This window comes from Loxodonta africana, chromosome 8, assembly GCF_030014295.1.
Source record: "Loxodonta africana isolate mLoxAfr1 chromosome 8, mLoxAfr1.hap2, whole genome shotgun sequence".
NCBI lineage: Eukaryota > Metazoa > Chordata > Mammalia > Proboscidea > Elephantidae > Loxodonta > Loxodonta africana.
Window position 1 is genome coordinate 51717871 of NC_087349.1, and position 27752 is coordinate 51745622.

General features: G+C 34.4%; 1 protein-coding gene across 1 annotated transcript in view; it reads right to left on the reverse strand.

Annotated features, from left to right (window-relative positions):
* CACNA2D1 (calcium voltage-gated channel auxiliary subunit alpha2delta 1) overlaps window positions 1-27752 on the reverse strand; it is a 543509-nt gene that overhangs the window by 207167 nt on the left and 308590 nt on the right. Inside the window, exon 5 of the mRNA XM_064289931.1 lies at window positions 2409-2450. Coding sequence (XP_064146001.1) covers window positions 2409-2450 — 42 coding nt within the window. The remainder of the gene's footprint in view (window positions 1-2408; window positions 2451-27752) is intronic.

Genomic DNA, 27752 nt, shown 5'->3' on the forward strand with positions numbered 1-27752 from the left:
ATGCAAACCTGAAGCTAAAACTCTTTTACTTGACATAAAAAATGTATCTTTTTAAATAAGTTTAGAGAAAATTATGTATTTGTAGTGTAGCACTCCCCCCTTATCTGTGAGGGATACGTTCCAAGAATCCCCTTGGATGGCTGAAATGGCAGATAGTACCGAATCCTATATATACTATATTTTCATCTATACATATACACCTATGATAAAGTTTAATTTATAAATGCTGCACAATTAAAGATTAACAATAACAAAATAGAACAGTTACAATAATATACTATAATAAAAGTTATGTGAATATGGTCCCAGGGTGGGAAGGAGTAGAAAGGCGTGAGATTTCATTACTCTACCCATTTAACATTTCCGGCACATGGCTGACCACAGGTAACTGAAATCACAGAAAGCAAAAGAGTGGATAAGAGGGGGCTACTGTGTTGGTATCACTATCTTTAGGCAACGTGGATTAAAGGATTGGGCCAAAGCACATTAATCATTCCACTTAATTTATTATAAAATCTTTGTCATAGTTTTACAAGCTATTAAATATTTAATAGAAGTCATAACTGGTGTATCACTGGGAGGCTGATGAATATTTAATAAGTATTTGTATTTGCACATTATCATATAATTTTTAATATTAATCCTAATGATGAGACTCAACAGCATAATTTGGAAAATGATACTCATTTTGATACTGCTCAATAAACTATTAAAACATTTTGTATAAGCTGACAGTTTGTCTTTAATAAGCCTTTCCTACCTACATCATTAAAATGACACATATATTCATCATAAGAGGAATAGTAAACCAAACCAAACTCATTGCCATCAAGTTGATTCCAATTCATATTGACCCTACAGTGCAGAGTTGAACTGCACCATAAGCTTTTCAAGGAGCAGCTGATGGATTTGAACTGCCGACTCTTTTGTTAGTAGCCATAGCTCTAAACCACTCCATCACCAGGGTTCCAAAATTAGCACTAGCAAAACACCTAATGTCTGCAGGAAAGACAATACTTAAAAAAAAAAAAAAAAAATCCTAGTTTTTCATCTATGAAATGGAGAAAATAAAACCTACTTCACGGTGTTATTTTAGTAGTAAAATAAAATAATGAGTGTAAAGTGCTCAGCAGTGTGCAGGCAAAGTCAATGTTCAGTAAACTATGGTATTTAGAAATAGTATTAGTAGTAATGGTAATTTGGGAAGTTGTGGCATTTAAAGCAAACTTATTTACTGTTGTTTTATCTCCCAACTTAGGCTCTACTTGTTTAGTGTATTTTTTCACTTTTCTGTTAAGTAGCTGGACGGATATTCTATAGAATAGTATAGAAGCACATGGTTTTTAGATACACATCAAAAAATTCTCGGTGACAAATAATAATTTTATTGTACTTGTTTGCTCTGTTCACTAAAGTATCTCAAGCTCTTAAAAAAACTCCTAGAATATAAGAGATACTCAACAAATATTTGAGAATGAATGAAGTGTATCCGGATATCATTTCTTCCTGGTACAAAAAGTCAATTATATGAAAATTTGCTTTTTTTAAAGCATTAAGCTCAGTCTTTATCTTATAATTTTGCAAATGTTTCCATTATAACTAAGTACACGAAACCTGTGAGAGTTGGAACTCGAGGGACTGCCTTGTTTTTCTGGGTCTCACTAGTTGTCCCCTTTGACAGGGTACAGTCTCACCACTTTTCTATCACTGTCTATTAGAGGAAAATATTTGAGTTTTCCTTCTTTGACAAGCTTCTACCTTACACAGGTTTCAGCTTTCACATATTTTACTGTAATTCAAATGTCTCACCAATGTTTATCCAAATTTGGTGCTAATGGCAATGATTCATGGTGAAATAATTCATGCCTTAAAATCACTCGGAACACACATTAGATTTATTCATTTCAAAAAGTATACCAAACAACTAGTATGTTTCAGAGATTGGAAAGGCAGTGATGACAAGCTGCACAGCTTCCAGGGGTGGCATTCACTTGCATTTAAAAGAAATGATTCTCCTTGGCTTATTCAGACATGTGTCATAACCCTGGTGACAGGAGCCAGGATACAGAGAGGGATGGGATCCAATCTCTGTCTTCAACATTGCTAATGGTGTGCAATGCATGTAAGTCAGAGCAACAGACTGGGATCTGCACAAGGTGCAGTGGGAGGGCAGTCAAATCCAAAAAAATGCAGGGCATTTCTTTTTAGGAAGATACCAATAATAAGTTGTTAAAAATCCCATCAGCACTAAAATTCATCATTACCTTGTTGTGTTTAACTAGTTCTGCTTATGCTATCCAATTCGTTCTGAAAAACTAAACCTGCTGGCTAAATTTGCTCAGTAAAACCAATCCACGTATTATATGTAAGTTTATCTTGGAGTTTAATGTAAAACTTTTAATACTCACATCAAGATCGTCTTTCGCATTGTAGTAGACAACTTCATTGCTCTATAAAAGGAGAGAGAGAAAATGCTTTATTGATTTGAGTAAAAACATAAAAAAAGGAAAGAACACATTTGATGCCTATTTTTAAATAACCAGCCCTTATAATATCTTTTCACAATATATTCCACAAAGATTCATATAGATGTAGCCAATATTTTCTAAGAACATACTAAAACTGTATAGCAATGATATTAGAAAAGTGTATATTGTACTGAGGAAAAAGATCCCAGCATAGCTCAGGGAACCATTTCTTCAAGGAAAAAAAAGTTATGAATTCACAATGCAAATAAATAACATATGTACCTAAACCATTAAATGATATAAAGGATAATTCAAGCAGTGTGTAAGATAAGTTACTTGTTAAGACTTATGGATTTATACACATATATCTCAATGTTGAAGTTATTCTTGAAGAAATGTGAATATATGCAGATAAGAGATTTAGAGTGTGAATTTAGAGAGCAAAAAACTATCAGATTATCTAACATATTAATGATCTCATATTCTAGCAAAGTGGTAAATTAGTTTTGGCTCTGTAGCAAGAATAAATATACATGGACAAGTCGGCGAGCCATCAATGTTGCCAAAATATGCCATAAATATAAATTATAGACATACATTATGTTACAGAGGGGAAGTGGGAAAGAGATGAATAAAATGACCGGCATGGAGTTTAAAATTCCTGTTCTCTGTACATCTGAGGCTAGGTCTATGCAATGTAAAAATAATCCACTTATAATGATTTCCCTTTCCTTTCTTCTCCTCATGAATTGACTGGAGATATAGTCAATTTTCATCGTGTCTTCAGGAGCAGTTTGAGCACTAGGTAATGATGTATTCTTCTGTGACTCTGAAACCTCTCCAAACACAGATAATCTAAAATTTTATAAAAAGTAAACACATAATATGTAAAAATAAAAAGAAACAAAGGAAGATTACTTGACAAAAAGTTCACTAAATTAGTAGTACTTCTCAAAGTATCCACCCCCCCAAAAAAAATCACCAGCTCTTCAAGATATTAATAATATTAATAAATGTTTCATTCGCAATTGCATTCCAGGGTCATATGACCTTAGAAAACAGTGAGTTACAAAAAGTTAAAATTGTCTCTTTTCAGCAGGAAGGAATTCACAGGCCCTTCAGTGCATGAATGTACATTACAAATCTTCAAGAGCAAAATATATTTCATTCTGTTTTCCAAACTTATTTGCCCCAGATCCCTTTCCCCTTTTTTGTGTGAAAAAGGTACGATGGGACTAAAGAGCCATAGAACAGAGGTCTCTATATAGGCCAGTAACAAACAATTATATAGCTGATGTGTCATGGATTGAATTATGTCCTCCAAAAAATGTGTGTATCAATTTGGCTGGGCCATGATTCCTGGTATTGTGTGATTTAAGTATATGTTGTAAATCCTGCCTCTATGATGTTAATGGGTGAGGATGGGCGGTAGTTGTGGTAATGAGGCAGGACTCAATCTACAAGACTGGATTGTGTCTTGAGACAATCTCTTGAGATATAAAAGAAAGAAGCGAGCAGAGAGGCAGGGGGACAAATGAGAAGGCTGACAGAAAGATAAAGCCTTCCCCTGGAGCTGACACCCTGAATTTGGGTTTTTAGCCTACTTCACTGTGAGGAAATAAACTTCTCTTTTTTAAAGCCATCTACCTGTGGTATTTCTGTTATAACAGTACTAGATAACTAAGACATGATGTACAGATAAATGTGGGAATACATGATTCATAATACTAAATGTAATCCATGACTTTAAATTTATTTCATTTAGAATCAATAGAACTGTTAAAATTACCATTTCATTAATTTAAAAAAAAAATAAAAAGAACTAAGAAGTAGCTGGAGAACTTCAACATGCATAAAAGTTCTAATTTTCTGAAACATTTCTCATAGCAATAGCTTTGCAACAGAGTTAAAACAAAACCAGAAAGGAAGAGAATCTTCTTAATCCACCTGGGACACAAATCTAATTATCAGTTTATTGATCTCTCTTACAACTCTGTAATTTGTACTTAGGAGACAAATTTCATTTTATAATGTGTATTGAAGTAAAAGTTGCAACACTGATTAAGTTTATCTTCATTTTAGACTCATTTCTGCCACCCCCTTACTTATATTTACAGAATTTGAATATGTAGAAAACAAGGTGAAACTACATCATATTTTAAGTGGTTGAGCATCGTCATTTTCAACAGACATTTATTAAATACCTATATGCACATACAGCTGTGCCAAGAGAGACACAAAATAAATGAAACATATACACCCCTACCCTTTAGGTAAAATAACAGATGCAGAGCAATTATATATAACAACTTATGTCTAGGATTAAACTCAGTTCATGGTACTACAGCTAATTGGGCTAAATTTATTTTTTGTTTGTGATACACGGTCACATCTAACAAACAAAATTTATTTTTTTAAATTTAACATTAAGAGCATATTGTATACAATGTCAGAAGATGGCCCAAGTATGATAAAGAAATGCTACTTTTCACTTAAACCAAGAATTTCTATTTTGCTCAGATAAATGGTATTTGAAATAAAAATAAAGAAAATCTAAATTTATTTGAGAATTTCCTATTTTTTTTCGTTTTTTACATTTTATATAAAGCTCTATCACATAGCTTTTCTTTTGGAAAATGTAAGTTGTTTCTAACACTTATTGGAAATATGCATTTGTGCAAGGATCTCTGAATTTGGGATGATATATAAGTCCCAAAACTTATTTTTTTTTCCTTTTTACTCAAACTGAAAGAAATACATCAGGTAGAAGTTCATACTACATGTCAACAACCATATTCCTTCTCGTAACTGGAAATTTTATATTTCCAATTTTATAAAAGCTCTTTCTCAATACAATGTTTATTTCTTAAAAAAAAAAAAAGTTTTTTTTTTTTTAATTTCTTACAAGATCAAAATATAAATGTAAGGAAAAACAAAAATGTGACTATAGAAAAAAAAACCTACAAACACTTAAACATGTGAGTTAGACAGGCTGTCACGTTTTAATAAGAGAACACAGGCCTTAGTGAAATGTGCAACTGATTTACATTCAGTCTCAAATCTAAATTTCGTCACCAATAAATGTGACATTTGCTTTTGACTTAGGAGCTTTTTTTTTTAACTTTGAGTTTAGAAATGTACTTTCCTTTCTAAAACCCCAAACTTTGCATTAGTAATATACACATTTCAGTATTCTCTTATTTTACTTGACAGAGGAGCTCAATGGATCACAGTTATATATAGGATCACAGTTAGTAGGGATAAATCCATATAGAGTATCATAATTTGGGGAACTGTAACTTTCCATATAATCAGTAACCCCATCTGTCTATTTGGCAGTATGACATTAAAATAAATGGCAAATATTCATAGAGCACTTAATTTATATAACTGTATAAACATAAATTTTCCAGTCTCTGTCTGTTAATCATAATTTCTTAAAGAAAATTGCAATGACTTGTTTAACTGTGATTTTTGTTTAGACAGTTTCAGAATTATTTGGCTCAGGAATGATTTTAAGTATAACTTTGAGAAAAATCATAATTTCATGAAGCAGTAACTCGTATTTTTATATCGCATTCATTTATAGCTATTTAAAAATATATACTGAGATGTGTGCAGCTATGTTAAACTAAATCGGTCTGCAATAGAGCAAATCCTCAAATTACTGAAGCATGAAAAATAAGGGCAGAACCAATGTTAAAAGGATTGCGATAAAGGATAATTTGCAAGAATGAACGGTAATTCACACCAAATTAGACCAACTTCTATGTTGCCATGTTTTCAGAGAAATAAGATCTGGTTAAAATGAATTCTGTGATTTAAAAAATATATATCCAGGGCAGGAAATGTTGCAAAAATAGTAACATTGCTTTGGGGGGAAATTACAGCAGGAGAGGTAAAAGTATCAGTCAAATTTCTTTTCCCTCATCCCTTCTCCAGAAAATTATACCAGTATCAATCAACACCTTGATTAAAACTATAGTACATTGATTACGATGTCCACAAATTATAGAATTGAGTCTTTTTTTAATTATCCTTATGGTTAAATTTGTATGCAAATTATTAAACAATTATTAAACTTATTCTTTTAATGTATTTAATCAAAATAGAGATTTTCAGTGAGTTTCAGTGTATCCTGTGCAGTATGATAGGATAGGAAACCCTGGTGGTGTAGTGGTTAAGTGCTACGGCTGCTAACCAAAGGGTCAGAAGTTCGAATCCGCCAGGCGCTCCTTGGAAACGCTATGAGGCACTTCTACTCTGTCCTGTAGGGTTGCTATGGGACGGAATTGACTCGACGGCACTGGGTTTGTTTTTTTAGTTTATGATAGGATAAAGAGAACAACAGTCTCAAGCTAGATTTATGGATTATTGTTGTTGTGAGGTGCCAACGAGTCAATTTTTGACTTACAGTGACCCCATGTGACTAAGTAGAATGGCCCCATAAGGTTTTCTAAGCTGTAATTTTACAGGAGCAGAGCATCAGGTCTTTCTCCCATGAAGCCACTGGTGGGTTTGAACCACCAATCATTTGGTTAGCAGCCAAGTGCTTAACTGTGGTGCCACCTGGGCTCCTAAAGATTTACAGATTAGTTAAACCTTTAGAGAGCTATTTTTCATAATTTAAGCACTACCAGATGACAAAAACATTGTTCCATTTCTGTACTGTAACCAAGTAGTTTATTTATTATCTCCTAGAAACAAATTTACTGAAATGGTCCATGCAATGGTTTTTTGGGGGGGTAATATAATATACAGGCTTACTGAAATTTAAAACATCCCCCAGCAAGTTGAGAGATAAATTACTTTAGTCTCCCAGTGTCTATTGGGAGTCAGGAATTAAATCTACGCAAATAGATCATTTCATCTTAAAAATATATATTGTGAGTGACAGTCCCTTGCATGTCACTTTCCTATAAAAGCTGATCTCTGATTAATAGTTTATGCTAAAAACCTGAAACATAAGTATAAAGCTTCCATATGTTGCCAGGGATAAGACTTAAATATTGGAACAGAAAATTAGGATTTTATAGTTGACAACTGAAAAATATGACACATTGAAAATTCATGTAGACATTAACTGCCTGTCCAATTTACTAATTCCCTTTTCTTGGCTATCCACTTGGCTCTGCAGGTGATCCACAGTCTACCAAATTTTGGGCAACTGTATTTTCTACTAATGTCACTTCTTTTTCTCATTCTTATTGCCATTTTTATCACTCTTCAGCTCCAAATATGAAGTCAATCCACTGAACATCAGGGTATTCTTTAATAAAAAGGATTTATGTTAATGATTCCTGCCTGACAGGATCCACACTGTTTAGCTCAAATCACTTTATAACTCAAATTTTCTCATTAATGTATCCTTTTAGCAATTTAAACAACTACTGCTATTGATTGTGTCCAAATCAACTGCTGTGCATGAGTTGAGTCAACTAGCAGCACCATAGCCATGTGCAAATAAAAGAAGTTAGGAATATGAGCGTGCGTGGTGTGTGTGTGTGGTTGCGACCATGTGGTGGGGGAAGAGAATAGGAAGGTCAGATGAGAATACAAGTGAATGTTTCCAAAGACAGCTAAAAGCAGTTGGAGCAATAAACTAAAGACAGTGGTCCTTAAAAGAAGTATTTTTATTTGTTTAATGTTTGGAACACGTGAGCATGTTAAGTAAGTATACACTTCATGAAGATAAAAGGGAAAAATAAAGAGAGGTATTTTTTTTGCTGGGTTGATGGGTCCATCTAGGATCAACTTTACCAGATTAATGTTCTGAAGACATATGACACACTTGCATTTATATTATGTCACAAGAGATAGTAAATGAGACAATTGATGGAAAGTGTTAAGCATTAGTGTGTGGCACACTATATATGCCCCACAAATGGTAGCAACTACTATTATATACATTTAAAAAGAAAAATTGGGATAGATATTCACTGAATATGTCTAGAACTTTATCTGGTACTTAAACATAAATCAAAGTAAATTATTATAATTCTAGTTTCTTAGATAAGTCAGTATGTGAATCTATTTAGCTTCTCTCTATGAAGACTATATAGCAGAGTGGAAAAGAAATGGGAATAATAGTTTTTGTTTATTTAATCTGATAAACTAAACGACATAATTTATAAAAACCCAAAGTAAATGGTAATTAAATTATTAGGTTGAGCGTTGGTGGTGTAGTGGTTAAGAGCTCCGCTGCTAACCAAAAGGTCAGCAGTTTGAATCCACCAGCTGCTCCTTGGAAACCCTAGAGGGCAGTTCTACACTGTCCTATAGGGTTGCTGTGAGTAAGAAACCACTCGACGGCAACGGGCTTGGGTTTTATTTTAATTTTTGGTGTATGCATCCTCTCAAGAAAATATTTTGCTGTGCTCCAAACTTTTCTGTGATTGTAAGCACTCTCTTTCCAATCCCTCATCTCCTTTCCACATCAGTCCTCCTTCACTCTTCTCAGAAAAACTCTAGTTTTAAACCAAAAGTTTGTGTGTTCATTTCAACACACAAGCTGTGGAACCTTTCTAGAGTAAATTACACAAGCAGCCCTCACATAGAATGAGTTGATAGCACTCAACTTTTTAAAAACTATAATAAACATGTGGATTTACTTTGCTTTGTAATTTTTTTTTTTTTTTCTGTTGAGAAACTCTGCTGCTCTTGGGAAACTGTTTTTCCCTTAATCCAATCAAAAATTTCTGTTTGGCTGGAAAATCACACTACCTCACTTTACTGACCACAGAAATTAACAACTACCTAAATGATCATATTCCATTCCTCTATTCCTATGGCCATGCTAATAGGTCCAGGGTAGTTTTGTTGCCAAGTCTGAGCCAGTCAGTTCTTTCCTCTAATCACTTGATAGAGCCAGACAATAAAAGACTTCTTGGCTTACAAAATGGAAAACAAAAATAAGAACTGGAGGTTGTCAGAGGTCATCTTTCCTGCCACACAGAGCAAATTTCAAAGTAAATCAAAATACAGAGAGGCAACACAGAGCAAGACCCATGACCAGATCTAAAGCCTGAATTCTGTCACACCAGAGGCTGCCTACAACTTTAAGTTTCTTGGTTATGTTGTTGTTAGGGCTCATTGAGTCAATTCCAGCTCATAGTGACCCCATGTACAACAAAATGAAACACTGCCCGGTCCTGTATCATCCTCACAATCGCTGCTGTGCTTGATCCCCTCATTGCAGCCTCTGTGTCAATCATCTCATAAGGGTCTTCCTCTCTTTTACTGACTGTCTACTTTACCAAGGACGATATCTTTCTCCAGTCCCTCCTGATAACATGTCCAAAGTACGTAAGATGAAGTTTCGCCATCCTCTCTTCTAAGGAGTATTCTGGTTGTACTTCTTTCAAGACAGATTTATTCATTCTTCTGGCAGTCCATAGTATATTCAATATTCTTCGCCAACACCATAATTCAAAGGCATCAATGCTTATTCAGTTTTCCTTATTTGTTACCCAGTTTTCCCATGCATATGAGGCAACTGAAAACACCATGGCTTGGGTATTGGTTATAATCTATTGCAGTTGAGTCGATTCTGACTAATTGTGACCCAACAGGACAGAGTAGAGCTGCTCCATAGGGTTTCCAAGGAGCAGCTGGTAGATTTGAATTGCCAATCTTTCGGTTAGCAGCCAAACAGTTACCCACTGTGCCATGAGGGCTCCATTGGGTATAGGACCAATAATTTATTTATTTTTCTTAAGTTAGTTAAAATTAGAGTTCTTACTCTTCCAACTGATGGTACTAATACAAATAATATGCTCCTTGCAATGCTTTTCTCATTCTAGTTTCATGTTATTAACAATCAATAGTGTTTTCTTAATCTTTATTTTGTATTAGTGGAATTATGAGAACATCAACTGTTCTAAACCCCATTCCTTTATATGTGTCCTGAATACTAGTTCCTCCTGCTTCCTAAAAGATTTTGTCATCCCTTTTTGTACCTTTGTGACCATCTTCTCTTTAATCAGATTTAGATGGCTTGCATAACATGAGAAAGATCTGATGAATAAAAATTCAAATGTGTTTGCCATAAAATTAATACTATTCTCTAAAATTCAAAATACAAGCATAAATTAACAAATTAGAAAAAAACCCTCAAAGAAACCAAGAGATCAAAATTTTCTTAGCTCATATGTACAGAAAAACCATCTAAATATTTTTCTAAAACTTCTCTAATGAACTAAAGGTCGAAATAGCATGCAGTGTCAACCTAATATTTTGTGATTAGTATACTTTTGTTGTTAGGTGCCATCAAGTTAGTTCCTACTCATACCAACCCTATGTACAACAAAACAAAACATTGCCCCAGCCTACACCATCCTTACAATCTTTGCTATGATGGAGCCCATTGTTGCACCACTATGTCAGTCCATCTTTTTGAGAGTCTTCCTTTTTTTGCTGACCCTCTATTTTACCAAGCATGATGTCCTTCTCCAAGGAATGCGCCCTCCTGATAACATGTACAAGAAATGTGAGATGAAATCTCACCATCCTAGCTTCTACGGACCATTCTGGCTGTACTTCTTTCAAGACAGATTTGTTAGCTCTTCTGGAAGTCCATGGTATATTCAATATTCATAAGTGTCAGTTCTTATCTGGTCTTCTTTATCCATTGCCCAGCTTTTGCATACATGTGAGGTGACTGAAAATACCACGGCTTGGTACAGATGCACCTTAGTCCTCAAAGTGACATTTTTGCTTTTTTAATACATTAAAGAGGTCTTTTGCAGCAGATGTGCACAATGTAATAATACGTCCTTTGATTTCTTGACTGTTGCTTCCATGGGTGTTGATTGTGTATCCAAGAAAAGTGAAATCCTTGACAACTTCAATCTTTTCTTTATCACGATGCTGCTTATTGGTACAGTTGTAAGGATTTTTGTTTTATTTCAAGGTGTAATCCATACTGAAGGCTATAGTCTTTGATCTCCATCAATAAGTGCTTCAAGTCCTCTTTACTTTCAGCAAGCAAGATTGTGTCAACTGCATATGGAAGATTGTTAGTAAGTCTTTCTCCAGTCCTGATGCCGTGTTCTCCTCCATACAGTCAAGCTTCTCAGACTATTTGCTCAGCATACAGATTGAATAAGTATGACGAAATGAAACAACCCCGAAGCACACCTTTCCTGATTATAAACCACACAGTATCCACTTGTTCTCTTCGACTGACTGCCTCTTGGTCTATGTACAAGTTCTGCATGAGCACAATTAAGTGCTCTAGAATTCCCATTCTTTGTAATATTACCCATAATTTGTTATGATTCACACAGTTGAATGTCTCTGTGTAGTCAGTCAAACACAGGTAAACATCTTTCTGGTATTCTCTGCATTCAGCCAAGATAAATCTGACATCAAAAATGGTATCCTTCATTCCACATCCTCTTCTGAATCTGGTTTGAGTTTCTGGCAGTTCCCAGTCAATGTACTACTGCAGCCACTTTTGAATCATCATCAGCAAAATTTTACTTGTGTGTGATATTAATGGTATTTTTTGAAAATTTCCAGTCTGCTGGACCACCTTTCTTTGGAATGGGCACAAATACAGGTCTCTTCCAATCGATTGGCCAGGTAGCTGTCTTCCAAATTTCTTGGCATAGATGAGCGAGCACTTCCGGTGTTGCTTTCATTTGTTGAAACATCTCAACTGGTATTCCCTCAGTTCCTGGAGTCTTTTTTTCACCAATGCTTTCAGTGCAGCTTGGACTTCTTCCTGCCTACCTACCTACCTTCCTTCCTACTATTGGTTCTTGATGATATACTACCTCCTGAAATGGCTGCATGTTGACCAATTCTTTTTGGTATAGTGACACTGTATATTCCTTTCATCTTCTTTTGACGTTTCCTGTGCCATTCAATATTTTCCCATAGAATTCTTCAATACAGCAACTCAAGGCTTAAATTTTTTTTGCAGGCCTTTTTTTATTTTATTTTCTAACTCTAGGTCTTTGCATATTTCACTATCATATTTTAGTCTGTCTTCTCGATTGCCTTTTGAAATTTTCCATTCAGTTCTTTCACTTCATCATTTCTTCCTTTCACTTTAGCTACTTGATGTTCAAGAGCAAGTTTCAGAGTCTCTTCTGACATCAATTCTGGCCTTTTTAATGACCTTTAGCCTTCTGCATGTATGATGTCCTTGATGTCATCCCACGACTCTTCTGGTCTTCAGTCATTAGTGTTCAATGCATCAAATGTGTTCTTGAGACGGTCTCTAAATTCAGGTGTGATACACTCTAGGTCATATTTTCGTTCTTGTGAACTTATTTTAATTTTCTTCATCTTCAACCTGAACTTGCATATGAGCAACTGATGGTCTGTTCCACAGTTGGCCCCAGCCTTGTTCTGACTGATGATATTGAACATTTCCATAGTCTCTTTCCAAAGATGTAGTCAATTTGATTCGTTTGTTTTCCATCTGGTGAGGTCCACGTGTGTAGTTGCAGTTTACGTTGTTGGAAAAAGGTATTTGTAATGAATAAGTCAATGGTCTTGCAAAATCCTATCATGTAATCTCTGGTGTCATTTCTATCACCAAGGCCATATTTTCCCACTACAGATCCTTCTTCTTTGTTTCCAACTTTCACATTTCAGTCACCACTAATTATCAACACATCTTGATTTCATGTTCGATCAATTTCAGACTACAGAAGTTGGTAAAAATCTTCAGTTTCCTCATCTTTGGCATTAGTAGTTGACACTTCTGTCAGTTTGTCGTACCGTGGGGGCTTGTGTGTTGCTGTGATGCTGGGAGCCATGCTACTGGTATTTCAAATACTAGCAGGTCACCCATGGTGGACAGGTTCAGTGGAGCTTCCAGATTAAGGGAGACTAGGAAGAAGGACCCAGTGGTCTACTTCTGAACAAATTGGCCAGTGAAAATCTTATGAGTATCAACAAAACATTGACTGATGCAGTGTTGGAAGAAGAGCACTTCAGGATGGAAGGCACTCATAAGATGGCTGAAGAGCTACTTCCTTAGAGCAGGGTCTTTAAGAGCTGCCTCCTTAAATAGAGTTGGAGTAAAGCTTTAGGAGCATTCATTTGTTCATGTGGCACAACTCAAGATGAGAAGAACCAGCTGCAAACATCCACTAATATTCAGAGCATGAAATATACAAAGCACGAATCTTGGAAAATTGGAAGTCATCAAAAATGAAATGGAATGCATAAAGATTGATAGCCTAGGCAGTAGTGAGCTGAAATGGACTGGTATTGGCCATTTTGAACTGGACAATCATGTGGTCAGTGTGCTGGGAATGACAAATTAAAGGGGAATGGCGATGCACTTGTCCTCAAAAAGAACATTTCAAGATCTATCCTGAAGTTCAACACTATCAGTGTTAGGATAATATCCATATGGCTACAAGGAAGACCAGTCAGTGATTAGTATATCAGCAAGTAATTACAATTTAAAAAAAAAATTCCACCAATTTCTTTATATTACCTCTTCACTAGCCTTTTGAAATTAGTTGCATAATAAAGAATTGAATAACTTGTAAAATTTAATTACATGCCTGCGTATTAAAGTGTCTATTAAAGAAGATGAAACTGTGAAACTATTACTAAGGAGCTGTTTAATGAACTATGAGTTATAATGGAAATACACAAATAATCCATTCTTTCTCTGAACTCTTAGCATTCATTCCTAAGATTAAATTTGTATCAAGCTTTGTCCACATGCCAACCTGCTGTCTTAGATAACTTTAGATACCTAAATACATGTCCTTTATTTGAGAATCTCGATTGTTAGAAGTAAAGTGACTTAGATAATATCAATCTTAATTTTATGTAATGGAAAGCTATGACTAACAGTGATTAAAACGAGTAGAGCACAGGTTTTCTTATTCCCAAGCAAGTACTTTATTCCTCCCTTGCACTGCTAATACAAATGTAGGGATAACCTACTTCTCAGAGATGCATTCATTTGTTTTTATCTGCTTTTTAAAAAATTGCCTTATAATCTACATTCAAATGTGTATTTAATTTAACGCTTATTTTTTTAGCTTCCTGGAAGAAAATCAAACCTGAAAAACAATTTGGGTCTGTTATAAGCTTACTTCTGCTACTATTAGCATACTTTTTTTTTTTAACATTAATTCATCATATAGCATATAACCATAATAATAAAATATGTACAGTATTATAGCTATAGTTATTTATTTTTTTAAGTTGCCACTATGGAGATTGCAAATTAAAGTATTGGTTAACAATTGGGCTAGAACATTGGCCAACCAAAATAACAAAGCCTTCAAGAACAGTAGTCACAGAAAAATAGATCAATGTGTCTTTGCTGTGATTAATTACCTAATTACAAAGATGCTTAATGTACTCAACCCCAAGCTGAACTATGAAGCTGATGATACAATTGGAAATATCCAATTTCTAGACAAAAGAAAAATTTGTAATATTCACCTAAAGTGAATGTTCATTACTTCTAAGTAAAATAAAGTAAATTAACAACAACCAAAAAAATAGAGGAGAAGGTTAAATTATCCAGTTTGAGTGAAGACTGTCGTGTTTTTCATATACCCAACACTGGCACTGTGTCTGAAATATTGTATGAACTGCTATTGAATGGACCAATGAATGAATGAATTGATATCATAGGCCTATAAGAAACTATTAAAAATTCTAGATAAAAAACCGCAATACTCTCACATGTGTGTGCACATACAACTATGCACGACAGTAGAGAAAAAGTATGTAGCTTAAAAAAAAAAGCCTAAGATAAGTTAAAATATAAACCACTTCTGATTATAGGAAATCAAGAAGGAATTTCATGTGGACTGTAATTTGAGTTTCTTGGTTCTTGAACTTCGAAGGAAAGCAATTCCTATCAAACATTAAGAGCTACTCCATTTTATGTCTTCATCTGATAAGCTTTAACAGGAATTTGCCTGTAAGATTTATTTGGTGATAAATATATGATTTAAACTGAAGGTTAGAAGCAATAGTATGAAAAGATGAATATATTATTTTCTTCAGGCACCAAATCTCCCAGGAACCTCAGTCCATAATTGAACAAACACATCCATAATGTTGAAGAACTTTCTTTAATCAATCTCCTTTAGTCTATATCTCCAATGAAGCTTTGGGTATAATCATCTAAAATATTAAAATTGAAGCCATCAAAATATTTCATTTTCTGTTTCTTTCTATTGACTTAGTAAACCCACAGATCTTCTTGACTCATGATCAAAGTTAACAGCTCTTGATCCTAACAATATAAGACGTCCCCCCAACAGGGTTGTGTTTGTCCAATGGTAATACTAGCACCGTCTTTCCAAATTAATCATTATCAGCTTCAGAAAATTATCATACTAAGACAAAATATAAAGACTTACACTATGGCCAATGAATTACTGAGAGAAAAATAATCTAGCCAAAATCAGAGCCTCAAAGACTATAAAGTTGGTAACCACTACATCATTTTAACTCATCTTTTATTGTGCTTGAGGGGCTATATAGGATGACAAAGAAGGGAGAGGATAGGAGACATGTATTATGTGTCCAATATGGGATAGACATTTACATATATCATATCATTTAAATCTTATATAATTTCTTAGATACGCAATAGGTATGGTTGTTTTTTTTTTTTTTAATAATAAATTGGTAACAATTTATTTAACCTTGTATCATGTTGCTTTTTGGGTCTCCCACCCTTTCTCCATTCCAAGTTCACACTATTGAGACAATGAGTTTCAGCCTCTAAATGAAGATAAATACCAGCTAAAACTTATATATCATTGTTTAGTATGGATACTGCATGAGGCTTACTGGAATTTTACACAAATAACACGTGTCCTCTGTGTTTGTTTGCCATGAGGTATTTTAGCAAGTATACTATGCTAATTTTTTTTTTTTTCAGCAATGTGTGGAAGAGGACTGACATGATGGCACTTACTTTCTACTCCTCATGTACATCTAAGATTTTTTTTTTTGCTGTGGTTTCTCCGGCTCTCTGACCTCAAGTCAAAATTAGGTACCCCTCTTAAGAACTCCTATAGCGCCTTCTGATATTTTCTCCTATATAAATCAGAGAGGGTGATAGTAGTTACCTCACTGGTTTGTTGCATGGGATAAATAAGCCAAATCCTGGTTCAAAGATGAGCTATACCGTTTCCTCATTCCATGCACTTACCACAATATACTTTGTCTGTTTACTTGTCTGAGAATGGTGAGGGAAGTGACTATGTATGTCTCAGTAATCTTTATGATCAACACCTAGCCCAAGCTCCACCACACGTTAGGTGCCAGTGCCTACTAATGAACAAGCCTGCCTCCTTCACAAGGTTGTTGAAACATCTGCTTCATTATCTTTATCTTTCACATACAAGCTCTTTGAGGACAGGTTTCTGACACTGCCTTGGGTTTGCTTCCCCAGTAGACACCAAGTCTATGGTTTAGTTACAAGAGATTAATTTCGGCGGTGACCTCAGGAAACACCAATAGCAGAGTGGGCAGGTGAGACAGGGAGGTGAAATAATACAGGATGCATTAAAGAGCAAGTGGACAACTGAAGCTTAGTCTCACTGGAGACCTCGGGAAGATTACATTGAGTATAGCACAAAATTATTACACCTAAAGAATGAGTACATTGAGGTATTATCTACACATCTAAGTCATTATTGGTTGAGGGCATTCACTCCCGCATATTCCTGCCACCAAAGAAAATCTTCATGCCAAGATTTACAGGTGCTTGCAATAGGAAGCTACAGGCTTTGTGTGCTGAGAAGTGGGCAGGGGACCAGTTGCTATAGGCACATAGTAAGCTTTTTTGAAATATTTACTGAACACATGGCTAAATCAATAAATGACTTTAAACAGTAATTAGTTAACAACATGGCTCTTCTTTAGACTCTGGTTCCTCAAATGTAAAATGATGAGTTGGTTGACCACTATGGTCTCTAGAATTCCTTCCATGTATATATTTTAATATTTCCACTGAGTAACTGTCAGGCTTTAGGTCATACAAGAAGACCTAGTAGTTGCCTTTACTGGTTTTTTTTTTTTAGTGAGTAATTAGTTTGGTTATTTTCTCCTGTGAACATGCAACACAACTTAAAAAGCAACAACTTTCAATCTCAAAAAATAAAAATAAAGATTTTCCCTTTTTTTTTTTTTTTTAAAGTCTCTGAGGTATTTCTGAAGAAGTATGTAAAACTTTTTCTTTTTGTCTTGAAAGGTCAAGTCAAAGTATATTAATTTATCCCTGAAAAATAATAATTGTGTTCCTGAAGATTGATGTATGAAATAGAAACATTCTCAAACTGGCTTAAATCAACCTCTTCACCTACCAAATACAATCTACCAATCTCTTTACTACAGCATAATTTAGCTGTTCTACATCAACCACTGTTACCTTTCATTAATATAGTCAAATCTCATTCATTTTATTTAACTAAGATAAAAAATCACAATATTTTATGGTTTAAATTTGTACTACCTGTCTGTAAAAGTAGTTTTGCTAGCAGTACAAAGGAAGAGCATCTGATGAAGAAATGAAGGGATTAATTTCAGACATTTTAGAAGCACTGTTTCACCTGAATAATAATATAATTGCTTTGGAAACAAATAAAAATTACTAGTAGCCTACACTTCATTAGTTTTAGTAAATGTATTTAACTGAGCTACACTTCAAAAAGAATTTTTTAAAAATTAAAACTATTCACTGATTCAGATTCAAATTGTCTCTAATTAAAACCTGCATATTTTTTAATGTTAATTTATGAAAGCCACAATCCAAAAGATTCTCAACGCAGCCCAAACAACTCTCAATATAACCTTAGTTAAGTTGTATATTTTATTTATTTGTGGTCCAAATAAAATGGGACAGAGAGCACAAAAAGGGAATTCTGAGTTACATACCTCATTTTTATAAATGATTATTTTCATTTTCATCATATGCAATTAAATTTTTAGAAAATTTAGTCTTTTTTTTTTTCCTTTACAGCACTAAATGAAGGCCTTCATGACTTTTCAAGCTATTGTAGACAAAGTTGTACCAAGGAGAGGCAGAATGATGCAATATAAGTTATTTGAAGAACCAGTTAAAAGACCTGCATTCTATTCCTTGGTCCAATTCTTTGCTAATGGCAGTAAACAATTTAATCTACCCAAAGTTTTCTCTTCTCATTTAGCAACTGGGCAAAGAAATGCTTCTACAAAGAATTGAAATGATAATTTAATGCTATTTTATATATATATATATATCTATATATATATATAGATATATATATATATATCTCCTTGGTAAATTTTAAGGAGGTATATAAATATATATGGAGATTTTATATATATTAACATTAATAGTATATATATACACACTATTAATTTTACTATCTAGTCCTCAAATTTTAAGATGTTTTATACAATGATAATTAAAGTCATTATTTAAATACACACATTTGTTTCAGATATCTAATAAAAAATCCGGAATAGAATAAGAGGTTGAAACACCAAGAAAAACTTTTTAAATTAAAAAAAATAATGAAATTGAGATAGCTTTTAAACAAGAAAACTGAGACAAAAAAAAAAAAAAAGAAGATTAACTGATCAGCTAAAGGACTTGCTTAAATAAAATTACTTCAGTCATAAGAGGCTGGTGTCAGGTCAGTGGAAGGCAGAAATATTTCAAAGAAGCCAGGCCAATTATAAACGTGTTTCACATTTTAAACTATGCTTCCAGATGTGTTGCCAAACAAAGGAACACATCAACATACTCATCTTTTGATCATATTGACTTCTTTCTTAGTACATAAGAAACTCAGTCTGAAAAATATTTTACATTTAAAGAATCAAGCAATTTCAAAGTCAATATCCAGGTGGGAAGAATGAAGAGAATGTATTAGCACCTAATTAACCTTTACAGACCCGATTCATGCTCTGCAAAATTAAAAGGCTGTGTTCCTTTGTTTCTTCCTCCAAGATGTTATATATGTTGGCTACTCCCGTGGATTGTTTAGGAAAAATTTAGCATTAATCTAGGGACACCCAAGAGGAAGAAGTGAACTGAAAGCAGATACAATAAAACAATCATCTAAATTTTACATTATAAATGTAAAATTTTGAAAGTATACACAGTACAAGACAAATCTAAAAAAGATTAACCAAAGATGATAAATATCAATTTAAATAATGTGCTTTCCATTGATCATGAAGTAAGTAAAATAACCAAAGTTATGTAATTAACCTAGGCTAACTTAGAATTTGTTTAAATATTTAGAGAGGGCTCAAAAAAAAAAAAAAAAACAATAAATATGCAAAGTTGAAGAAAGCTCAGGCTAAGAATTCTCTTGTAAGAGCTTTAGAAAATACTAACATTTTATAAATAGTATATATAATTATACAGCTGCTAGATAAAATGCAGAACACCCAGTTAAATCTGAATTATAGATAAAAAACAATGTTTTTAGTAAACGTCCCAAAGTTATAGTAAACTAAGTGTTCTTTATCTGAAATTCAAATTTAATGAGCATCTTATATGTTTATGTACTAAACCTGGTAATCCTAATTTATAAGTTACTGTCATATCATTTATGTCTCTGGGTGGCACAAAGGGTTTGTGGTTTACTACTAAAGGTAGGCAGTTTGAACCCACCCAGATGTACCACAGAAGAAAGGCCTGGTGATCTCCTTCTGTAAAGATTACAGGCAAGAAAACCCTATGGGGCAACTCTACTCTGAAATATATAGGGTGGCCATGAGCTGGAATCAGTTTTTTTGGGGGGGGAGGGGGAGCTAATATCATTTATGGAGTCCCAGTGGGTGGTGCAGTGGTTAAGAGCTCAGCTGATAACCAAAAAGGTTGGCAGTTTAAATCCACCAGCTGCTCCTCAGAAACCCTATGGCAGCTCAGCTCTGTCTTATAAGGGTCACTATGAGTCGGAATCAACTCAAAGGCAATGTTTTGTTTTGTTTTGTTTTTATAATTTATATATATTTTATATTATTTTTTAACATTTTCAAAATTAAATATTGTTGCAAGGATATTTTCAGTGTTGTGGGTTACTGTTTTAGTGAACGCTAGCTTTGACATGCTCTCTGGAACAAAGATCTCAAAGGGGTGATGCCAAAATTCAAAATATTCCCACCTTCAGAAAACCTGACCGCCCAGAATGGCCAAAGCGTATTTCTGTTTGTTTTGTAAAGTTGGAACAAGTCTTTAGTCAAATGCATTGTATGTTTCAACAATGTTTGCAACTTTACATATAGAAGAATTATCAGAAATTGTTCATTTAATCTAATCCTTATTTTCAAAATACATTAAGGTATCATAGAAATGGTTTTTCTGACATCTTAGCCAAAAAAAAAAAAAAAATCTCATCGCCCTTGAGTCAATTCCGACTCATAGAGACCCTATAGGACAGAGTAGAACTGCCCTTAAGGGTTTCCAAGGAGTGCCTGGAGGATTCCAACTGCCAATCTTTTGGTTAGCAGCTGTAGCTCGTAACCACTATGCCACCAGAAGCAAGGTTTTTTTTGTTTTGTTTTGTTTTTTTAAGAAAACTCGTAAGAGAAAAGATGACTGTACTATCTGCCATCTGCTGATCACCAAGGCTGATGTTCTTGACCTGACCAGCCAGGTAGTTACACGCTTAGATTCAAACTGTAGATTGTACGATCCTACACATGGGACTGCCATGAGTCATATTTCTAAACTGGCACACTAGGTCAAATGGCATAACTTTCCCAGACATTACTAAAGTCAAAGGCACAGAAAAGGCTGGAACATTGGTAGAACATGCAAACTAAGTATTTTAAATGACATCTTGGTAACTTCCATTTTGAAGTTTTATTGCCCCCAATGATTTGGTTGCAGTGACTACGAGCCTAGCTTCCTCAGGACTGCAGGAACAGGGCTCGGAACTATTTCAGATAAGAATTCCAGACACTTTCAATTTGTAAACTTAAGGCAAACTAACCAAAAAAAAAAAAAAAAAAAATCAAACCAGTTGCTGTCCAGTCAATTCCAATTCATAGAGATACTACAGAACAGAGTGGAACTGCTCCATAGGGTTTCCAACGAGTAGCTGGTGGATTCAAACTGCATAATACCAGAAGGTGCCCTGATGGCACAGTGGTTACAGCAATCAACTACTAACCAAAAGGTTGGGGGTCTGGATCCAACAGCAGCTCCCTGGGAAAAAGATGTTGTAGTCAGTTTCCATAGCGACTTACAACCATGGAAACTCTTTGGGGTCACTATGAGTCAGAATTGACTAGACAACAATGTGTTTAAGGCAAACTAGTCATTTATAAACAAAGCAAAGCCAGCTAGAAAGAACAATGTGATAAATCATATATGATTAATAAAATAAAAATGAGAGTCACTGAAGACTCAAACTACAATTTCTATAAGCAGAGCAATTGCTCAATCACACAGTTGGAAAGTGCTCATTTAACCATTTTTTCCCCTTCTTCCTTTAAGCGACACTTTAATCTGGAGTACTACGTATAACTGATAAATTATATAAAAGGTTATAATAGGACACAGGATCTCTATATGTATAACATAAATTTATTTTTGACAAAATATCTTTTTTTTACAAATTAGAATGCCTTAAAACTTTTAACTAGTCTTCACTGATGTTTGTACAGCCACTTATTGATATTTACTTGACCAGTCTTTGATTTTTGAGTGCATTGTGTGCAAGGATATCAAAAAAGTTGTATTTGAAAAGCTCTGATGGAGATATTTCTAAATTCATTTCTCCTTTCTCTAAACTCTGTTACATATACATCTAGGTTCTAAGATACATGATTCCACTCTTCAAGTAAACTATGAAAACACACATTGAATTAAAAAAAATAGGACAGTTGAAATAAATATTCTGGCAATAAAAAAAAAAAAAAACACTTGGAAGAAAAAGATAACTGTTATACAGTATGTAATTAAGCATTAAATTTAGCCACGAGTTTCTTGACAGGGAAAAAAGGAAATTGTGATCAATAGTGTCATTCTCCGGGTCTGTTGAAATGGATGAGATTTTGCCTTGAGCAATAAACTTCTTCCAGGAACCAAAGTATGAAAGATTTTGAAAAGCATAAAGGGCAAAAAACCAGCAAGAGTGTTTTTTCATGTTCTCAGCAAATACAAAATTATTCTTCAAATAGTAAAAAGTGAGAGCTCTAAAGCTCTCACTCTAGCTATCCTAGTCTTCCTCACTGTCATAGTATAACTCCAGAAGAGAGCTACTGAAAGGAAGCTAAGCAAACCAAACCCCTGTGTCCCTTGGTTTTTTTTTTTTTTTTTTTTTCCCCTTCTGGGTTTTTCTATTGCTTTAATTTGAAAATAAAGAGATGAATATTTTAACAGGTCACTTAGCTGCACAAGCACTCAAATACCAATTATCTTCATCAAATTTTGGGCAGGAGTTGTATAGCAATGATAAGTTTAAAAATGAATTGGCTAATGAATACTTTAAAAACAGATATTTTACTTATCATCAAATATTATAGAGGTGTATATACACCCAGTGAGTATCATATATTTGTATACACATACAGTAGATAATGGTCTATTGTTCTCTTTTAAAGATTTTTTTTATATCAGCCAACACAAAACTTTGACATATTTTCTCAAGAATGTATGAGTTTTGTACAGATATTGAAAACAGAGAACCGAGATTACCAGTTCGATTTCTGTAACGTCATCTCTAGTAAAACATGACATAAACAGTAATTATGATGATAATGTGGTGTCCTTTTTTTTTTTTTTTTTTACTGAGGAACCTAAGTGGCACAAATGGTTTGTGATTGGCTGCTGACCTAAAGGTTGACAGTTTGAACCCACCCAGCAGCTCCATGGAAGAAAGACCTGGCAAACTATTTCCATAAGACTACAGCCAAGACAGTCCTACAGAGAACACAGTTCTACTCTCTAACACGTGGATCATCTTGAGTTGAAACTGGTTTTTGCTTTATGTATACATCTATTTTTTTTTTATGCATAGATGCATGTATGTATGTATAGAGGAGGAAACTGAGGTCCAGGGAGTAAGCCAATTTCTCAAGGTGACTTAGTAAGTTGCAAAATGGCAATTTGAACTGAGATATGTCTAACACCAAGACTCAGATATTTTTCTCTAGAGCAAACTGACTTCCTTTTCCATTTGCTGATAATAAAATGTATATTATTGAATCGTGTGTATTAAATATATATATTGATAAGCAAACAAAGGATACTTAGTATAGGAATTTGTTATTGTTGTTGCATGTCATCAAGTCGATTTAGACTCACAGGGATTCCATGTGATAGAAAAGAACTGTCCCATAGGGTTTTCTTGGCTGTAATCCTTTTGAGAGGAGATCACAAGGTCTTTCTCCTGTGGAGCTGCTAAAACCAAAAAACAAAACAAACCCGTTGCTGTCAAGTGGATTCCAACTTATAGTGACCATAGGGTTTCCAAGGAGCAGCTGGTGGATTCAAACTGCAACTTTTTTTAAAAAAGAAGATGACACACAAAGACAGGGAGACCAAGGAGGGACATGATGAGATACTGCAGCTGCAAGTCAAAGAACACATGGAACAACCAGAAGCTAAAGGGGGACACAGAACAAATTACCCCTCAAAGCCTCAGAGGAAATCAGCAGGGCTGGCACCCGAATCTCAAACTCCCAGCCTCCAGAACTGTGAGCACATAAATCTTTGTTACTAAGCCACACAGTTTGCACTGATTTTGTTACAGCAACCTTAGGTAACTAATACAGACGCTATTTCTAAACTTATTAGAATGTAGAATTAGAATTTGCTTAAATTTTATAGTTTCTACCTTGCCAAATCAACTAGCACTAACATGATTAAATAGACTTCCTATTAAACCACAATGAGCCCTGGTAGCACAGTGGTAAAGCACTTGGCTGCCAACCGGACGGTCAGTGGTTCGAACCCACTAGCCCACCCTGAGAGAGAAAGATGTGGCAGTTTGCTTCCGTAAAGATTTACAGCCTCAAAAACTCTACGGGGCAGTTCTACTCTCTGCTATTGGGTCGCTATGAGTCAGAATTGACTCAACGGCAACGGGTTTGGTTTTTCATCAAACCACACAAGACACATATGATTCCCTTTAAAATCAAAGTATTTTTGGTGAATGTAATTTGTTCAAGTGTAGCCTTGACTTTAACGTCTCCTGGAGGACTTCAAAAGCTATTGAAAGATATGACTCCTTGGCACTTTCAAGGCACAGCTATGAATTACAGTAAATTGCTTTCCTTCATTCTAAATTCATAAAGCTTTCAACATGGCCAAGCAATGCTTTTGTAGATAGACCTTGGCTTTTCTTGTCATTGCTGTTTTTATCTGTGATGTCACATAGCATGGCCCAAGACAATTTATAATTATCAGTGAAATATCCTTGACATTTTGAGAGTACACAGCAAAGAAACAACAGTAAGTAAGCCAGGCAACGTCTCTGCCCCCATTTCTAACTAACTGGAGAACTTGATTTTCTCAAGTTCCACATTATGTTGGTACTTATTTGGTGGGCATTCAAATACGAAAAAGAGTTTGATAAAAATGGCATACTATGTAATTTTATTTTTTTGTGAATTAAAATTATTCATGTTCACCATTCCTTCATTCCTTCTTGCCTCCACAAATAGAGATAACTAATTATGAACCAGAACTCAGTATAAAGGCCTGTGAAATAAAGTCACTTTGGGGGTTCAGATTTAAGTTATTACATTAAAACAATAAGTTTATGGATGAGAATTTCAGGTAAGACCATGTAAAATATAGAGTAACTTCTAAAGAATTCTCAGGATTAACATCTATGTTATTAAAATAACAGAAACATCAATATTTGCTGTCAGGTAGTTTCATTTCCCTTCCCACCAAAGAATAGGCATAAATCATCCTGAATCTATGATTTAGTCATTTCAGACAGCACAAGGATTATGAAGAAGGAATTTATCAGTATAAACATCAAACATATATTTTAGATTTATTACAACTTGGATTCTGTAATCTGTTTTCTCCTGGGTGTAACTAATACCTTTTATTTCAACACAAAAAATCCTTCATAACATAAAAAGCACCTCAGAGCTTCAAATAAAAGTGTGGAAATGTAAAATGTATTAGAGTTCACCAATTGTGAATTCTAAAGTAACAGGATTCCAGCATTTATACAAACACTATGAGAGCAGAAATGTTTTCAGAAGCTTAAAATAGCTGTCCTAAAAATATTTTTTTCTGCATAAAGCAAGAAAACAATTTATCAGAATGGATATTTTGATCCTGTACAGCCTTCATTACTTAATGTTTCACAACTATCCCTTTTGGAAATCTTTAATATTATGTTTCAAAAGGGAAACAGTACATTTGCACACATAATCGTTCTCAATGAAATGCATTGATCACATATATGTGAATATGTTTGACGCTGACAGGTTGCTGTAAATCTTAGAGATTCCACTAGAAAGCAAACAGGAGAAAGTTTTAAAAAAAAATCCAGTTTTAGTTGCTAGTGACATTCTGTTTGTTTTGGTTAGTCAACACTGAATGTCATCAGTTTCTACATAATATGGTATTATTCATATTTTCTTCATTTAAACCTTGACTTTACTTGTCAAAGACCTGCATGAAGGCTCCCATGGATAATTTCGATTAAGTATCAAAATAACTCTGTGTGACTGATACCAATATTATCCCCATTTTACTGAGGAGGAAACTGTGGCTTAAAGATAAAATAATTGGCTAACTGTCACACAATGAGAAATAAACAAATTCAGGCATCTCAGCTGGTACTCTAATATCAGACTATACCACTTCTAAAAATAATGCTCCCTTGTCTTATTCTGGGCCCCCCCCCAAAAAAATTAGACTTATATTACATAATAAGAAATTCTATTAAAAAACATAGAATCAGGAGCACACTCTACTTTGTCTAATATAATCAATACCTCTTGTGTACAAATAGTAATTTTAGGATATCTGCTTAAATATCAGAGCATTTACTTTCCACTCTCTATATATTTGCACTGATGTATAATGTGTTTTGGAAACCCTGGTGGCATAGTGGTTAAGTGCTATGGCTGCTAACCAAAAGGTCAGCAGTTTGAATCCACCAGGTGCTCCTTGGAAACTCTATGGGGCAGTTCTACTCTGTCCTATAGGGTCGCTGTGAGTTGAAATCGACTCGATGGCAATGGGTTTGGTTTGGTTTTTGGTATAATGGGTTTTCTTTTCTATATTTATATATTCTAATCTCAAAATGTGTTTAAAAGTGAAATTTATAATGCCTAGCAGGTACCTAGAGAGTCAGTAGATGTATTTTCAGGAACACTTATGTTGGACATTCCCTATTTTGACTTTGAAAATGCAGTTAATTCTATTACTATGCACAGTTTTCTATTTTCCTAATAAATTTTAGGCAAGAGATGTAGAAGGAAATAAATCCCAGTAACAAAAAGAAAATAGCAATCATCACATTGTTAACAAGAAAAGCCATGGCTTAATCATCTTTATTATAAGACTTACAGAATTCCTAAGAGCTGAAAACTGATGGAAAATGTGCAGAGGATAAGAAATACTTTGTAAGATATCTGAGAACATTACCCAAATGAAAGCTTTAAACTATCTGGGGTTTTCACCTTTTAACTTCCATTAAATTGTCAGCTTATTCAAAGATTCAGGGAACTATGCATTGATATTTTGGGGGAAGAAGAAAAATGGAGAACTAGGCAAAACATAATAACCCTAAAGTAAAAAAGGAAAAATAAGACACATACCCTCCCATAAAGTTGAGTGAGTTCCTGTGCATTCAATGAAATGAATGGGATGCCCTAAGAGAAAGTGTGGGCATTAAAAAAAGGAGAGGGCTAAGACTTGAGTCCTAAAGTTAGCTGACATTATAGCTACTGTAAAGAAAAAAGCACTAAAGAGGAGAAGGAAGAGAAATAGATACCAAGAAATGAGTAAAACTGAAAAAATGAAAACCAAGAAAAGAAAGTGTTCAAAGAAAGGGAAGTAGAAAGTGATCTGTTAAAATTATGTAAAAAGGCCAAGTATAAGGATAAATGGAAAATGTCCATTTGATACGGTGGTGTGTAGGTAGTTGTACACTACAAAGAGCAGCCTCCCCAGAGGTGAAATTTGAAGTGAGATTGAAGTGGGAGTGACCAGTGAGTGAAGGTAAAGATGGAGAGATGGTGGAACTCAACACCATTTTTGAGTTCATCAATTCAGGAGAGCAAAGAAATGTGGCAGAGCTAGAAGAAACAATAGATTTGTTTTTTTGTTTTGTTTTGTTTTTATGATGGATG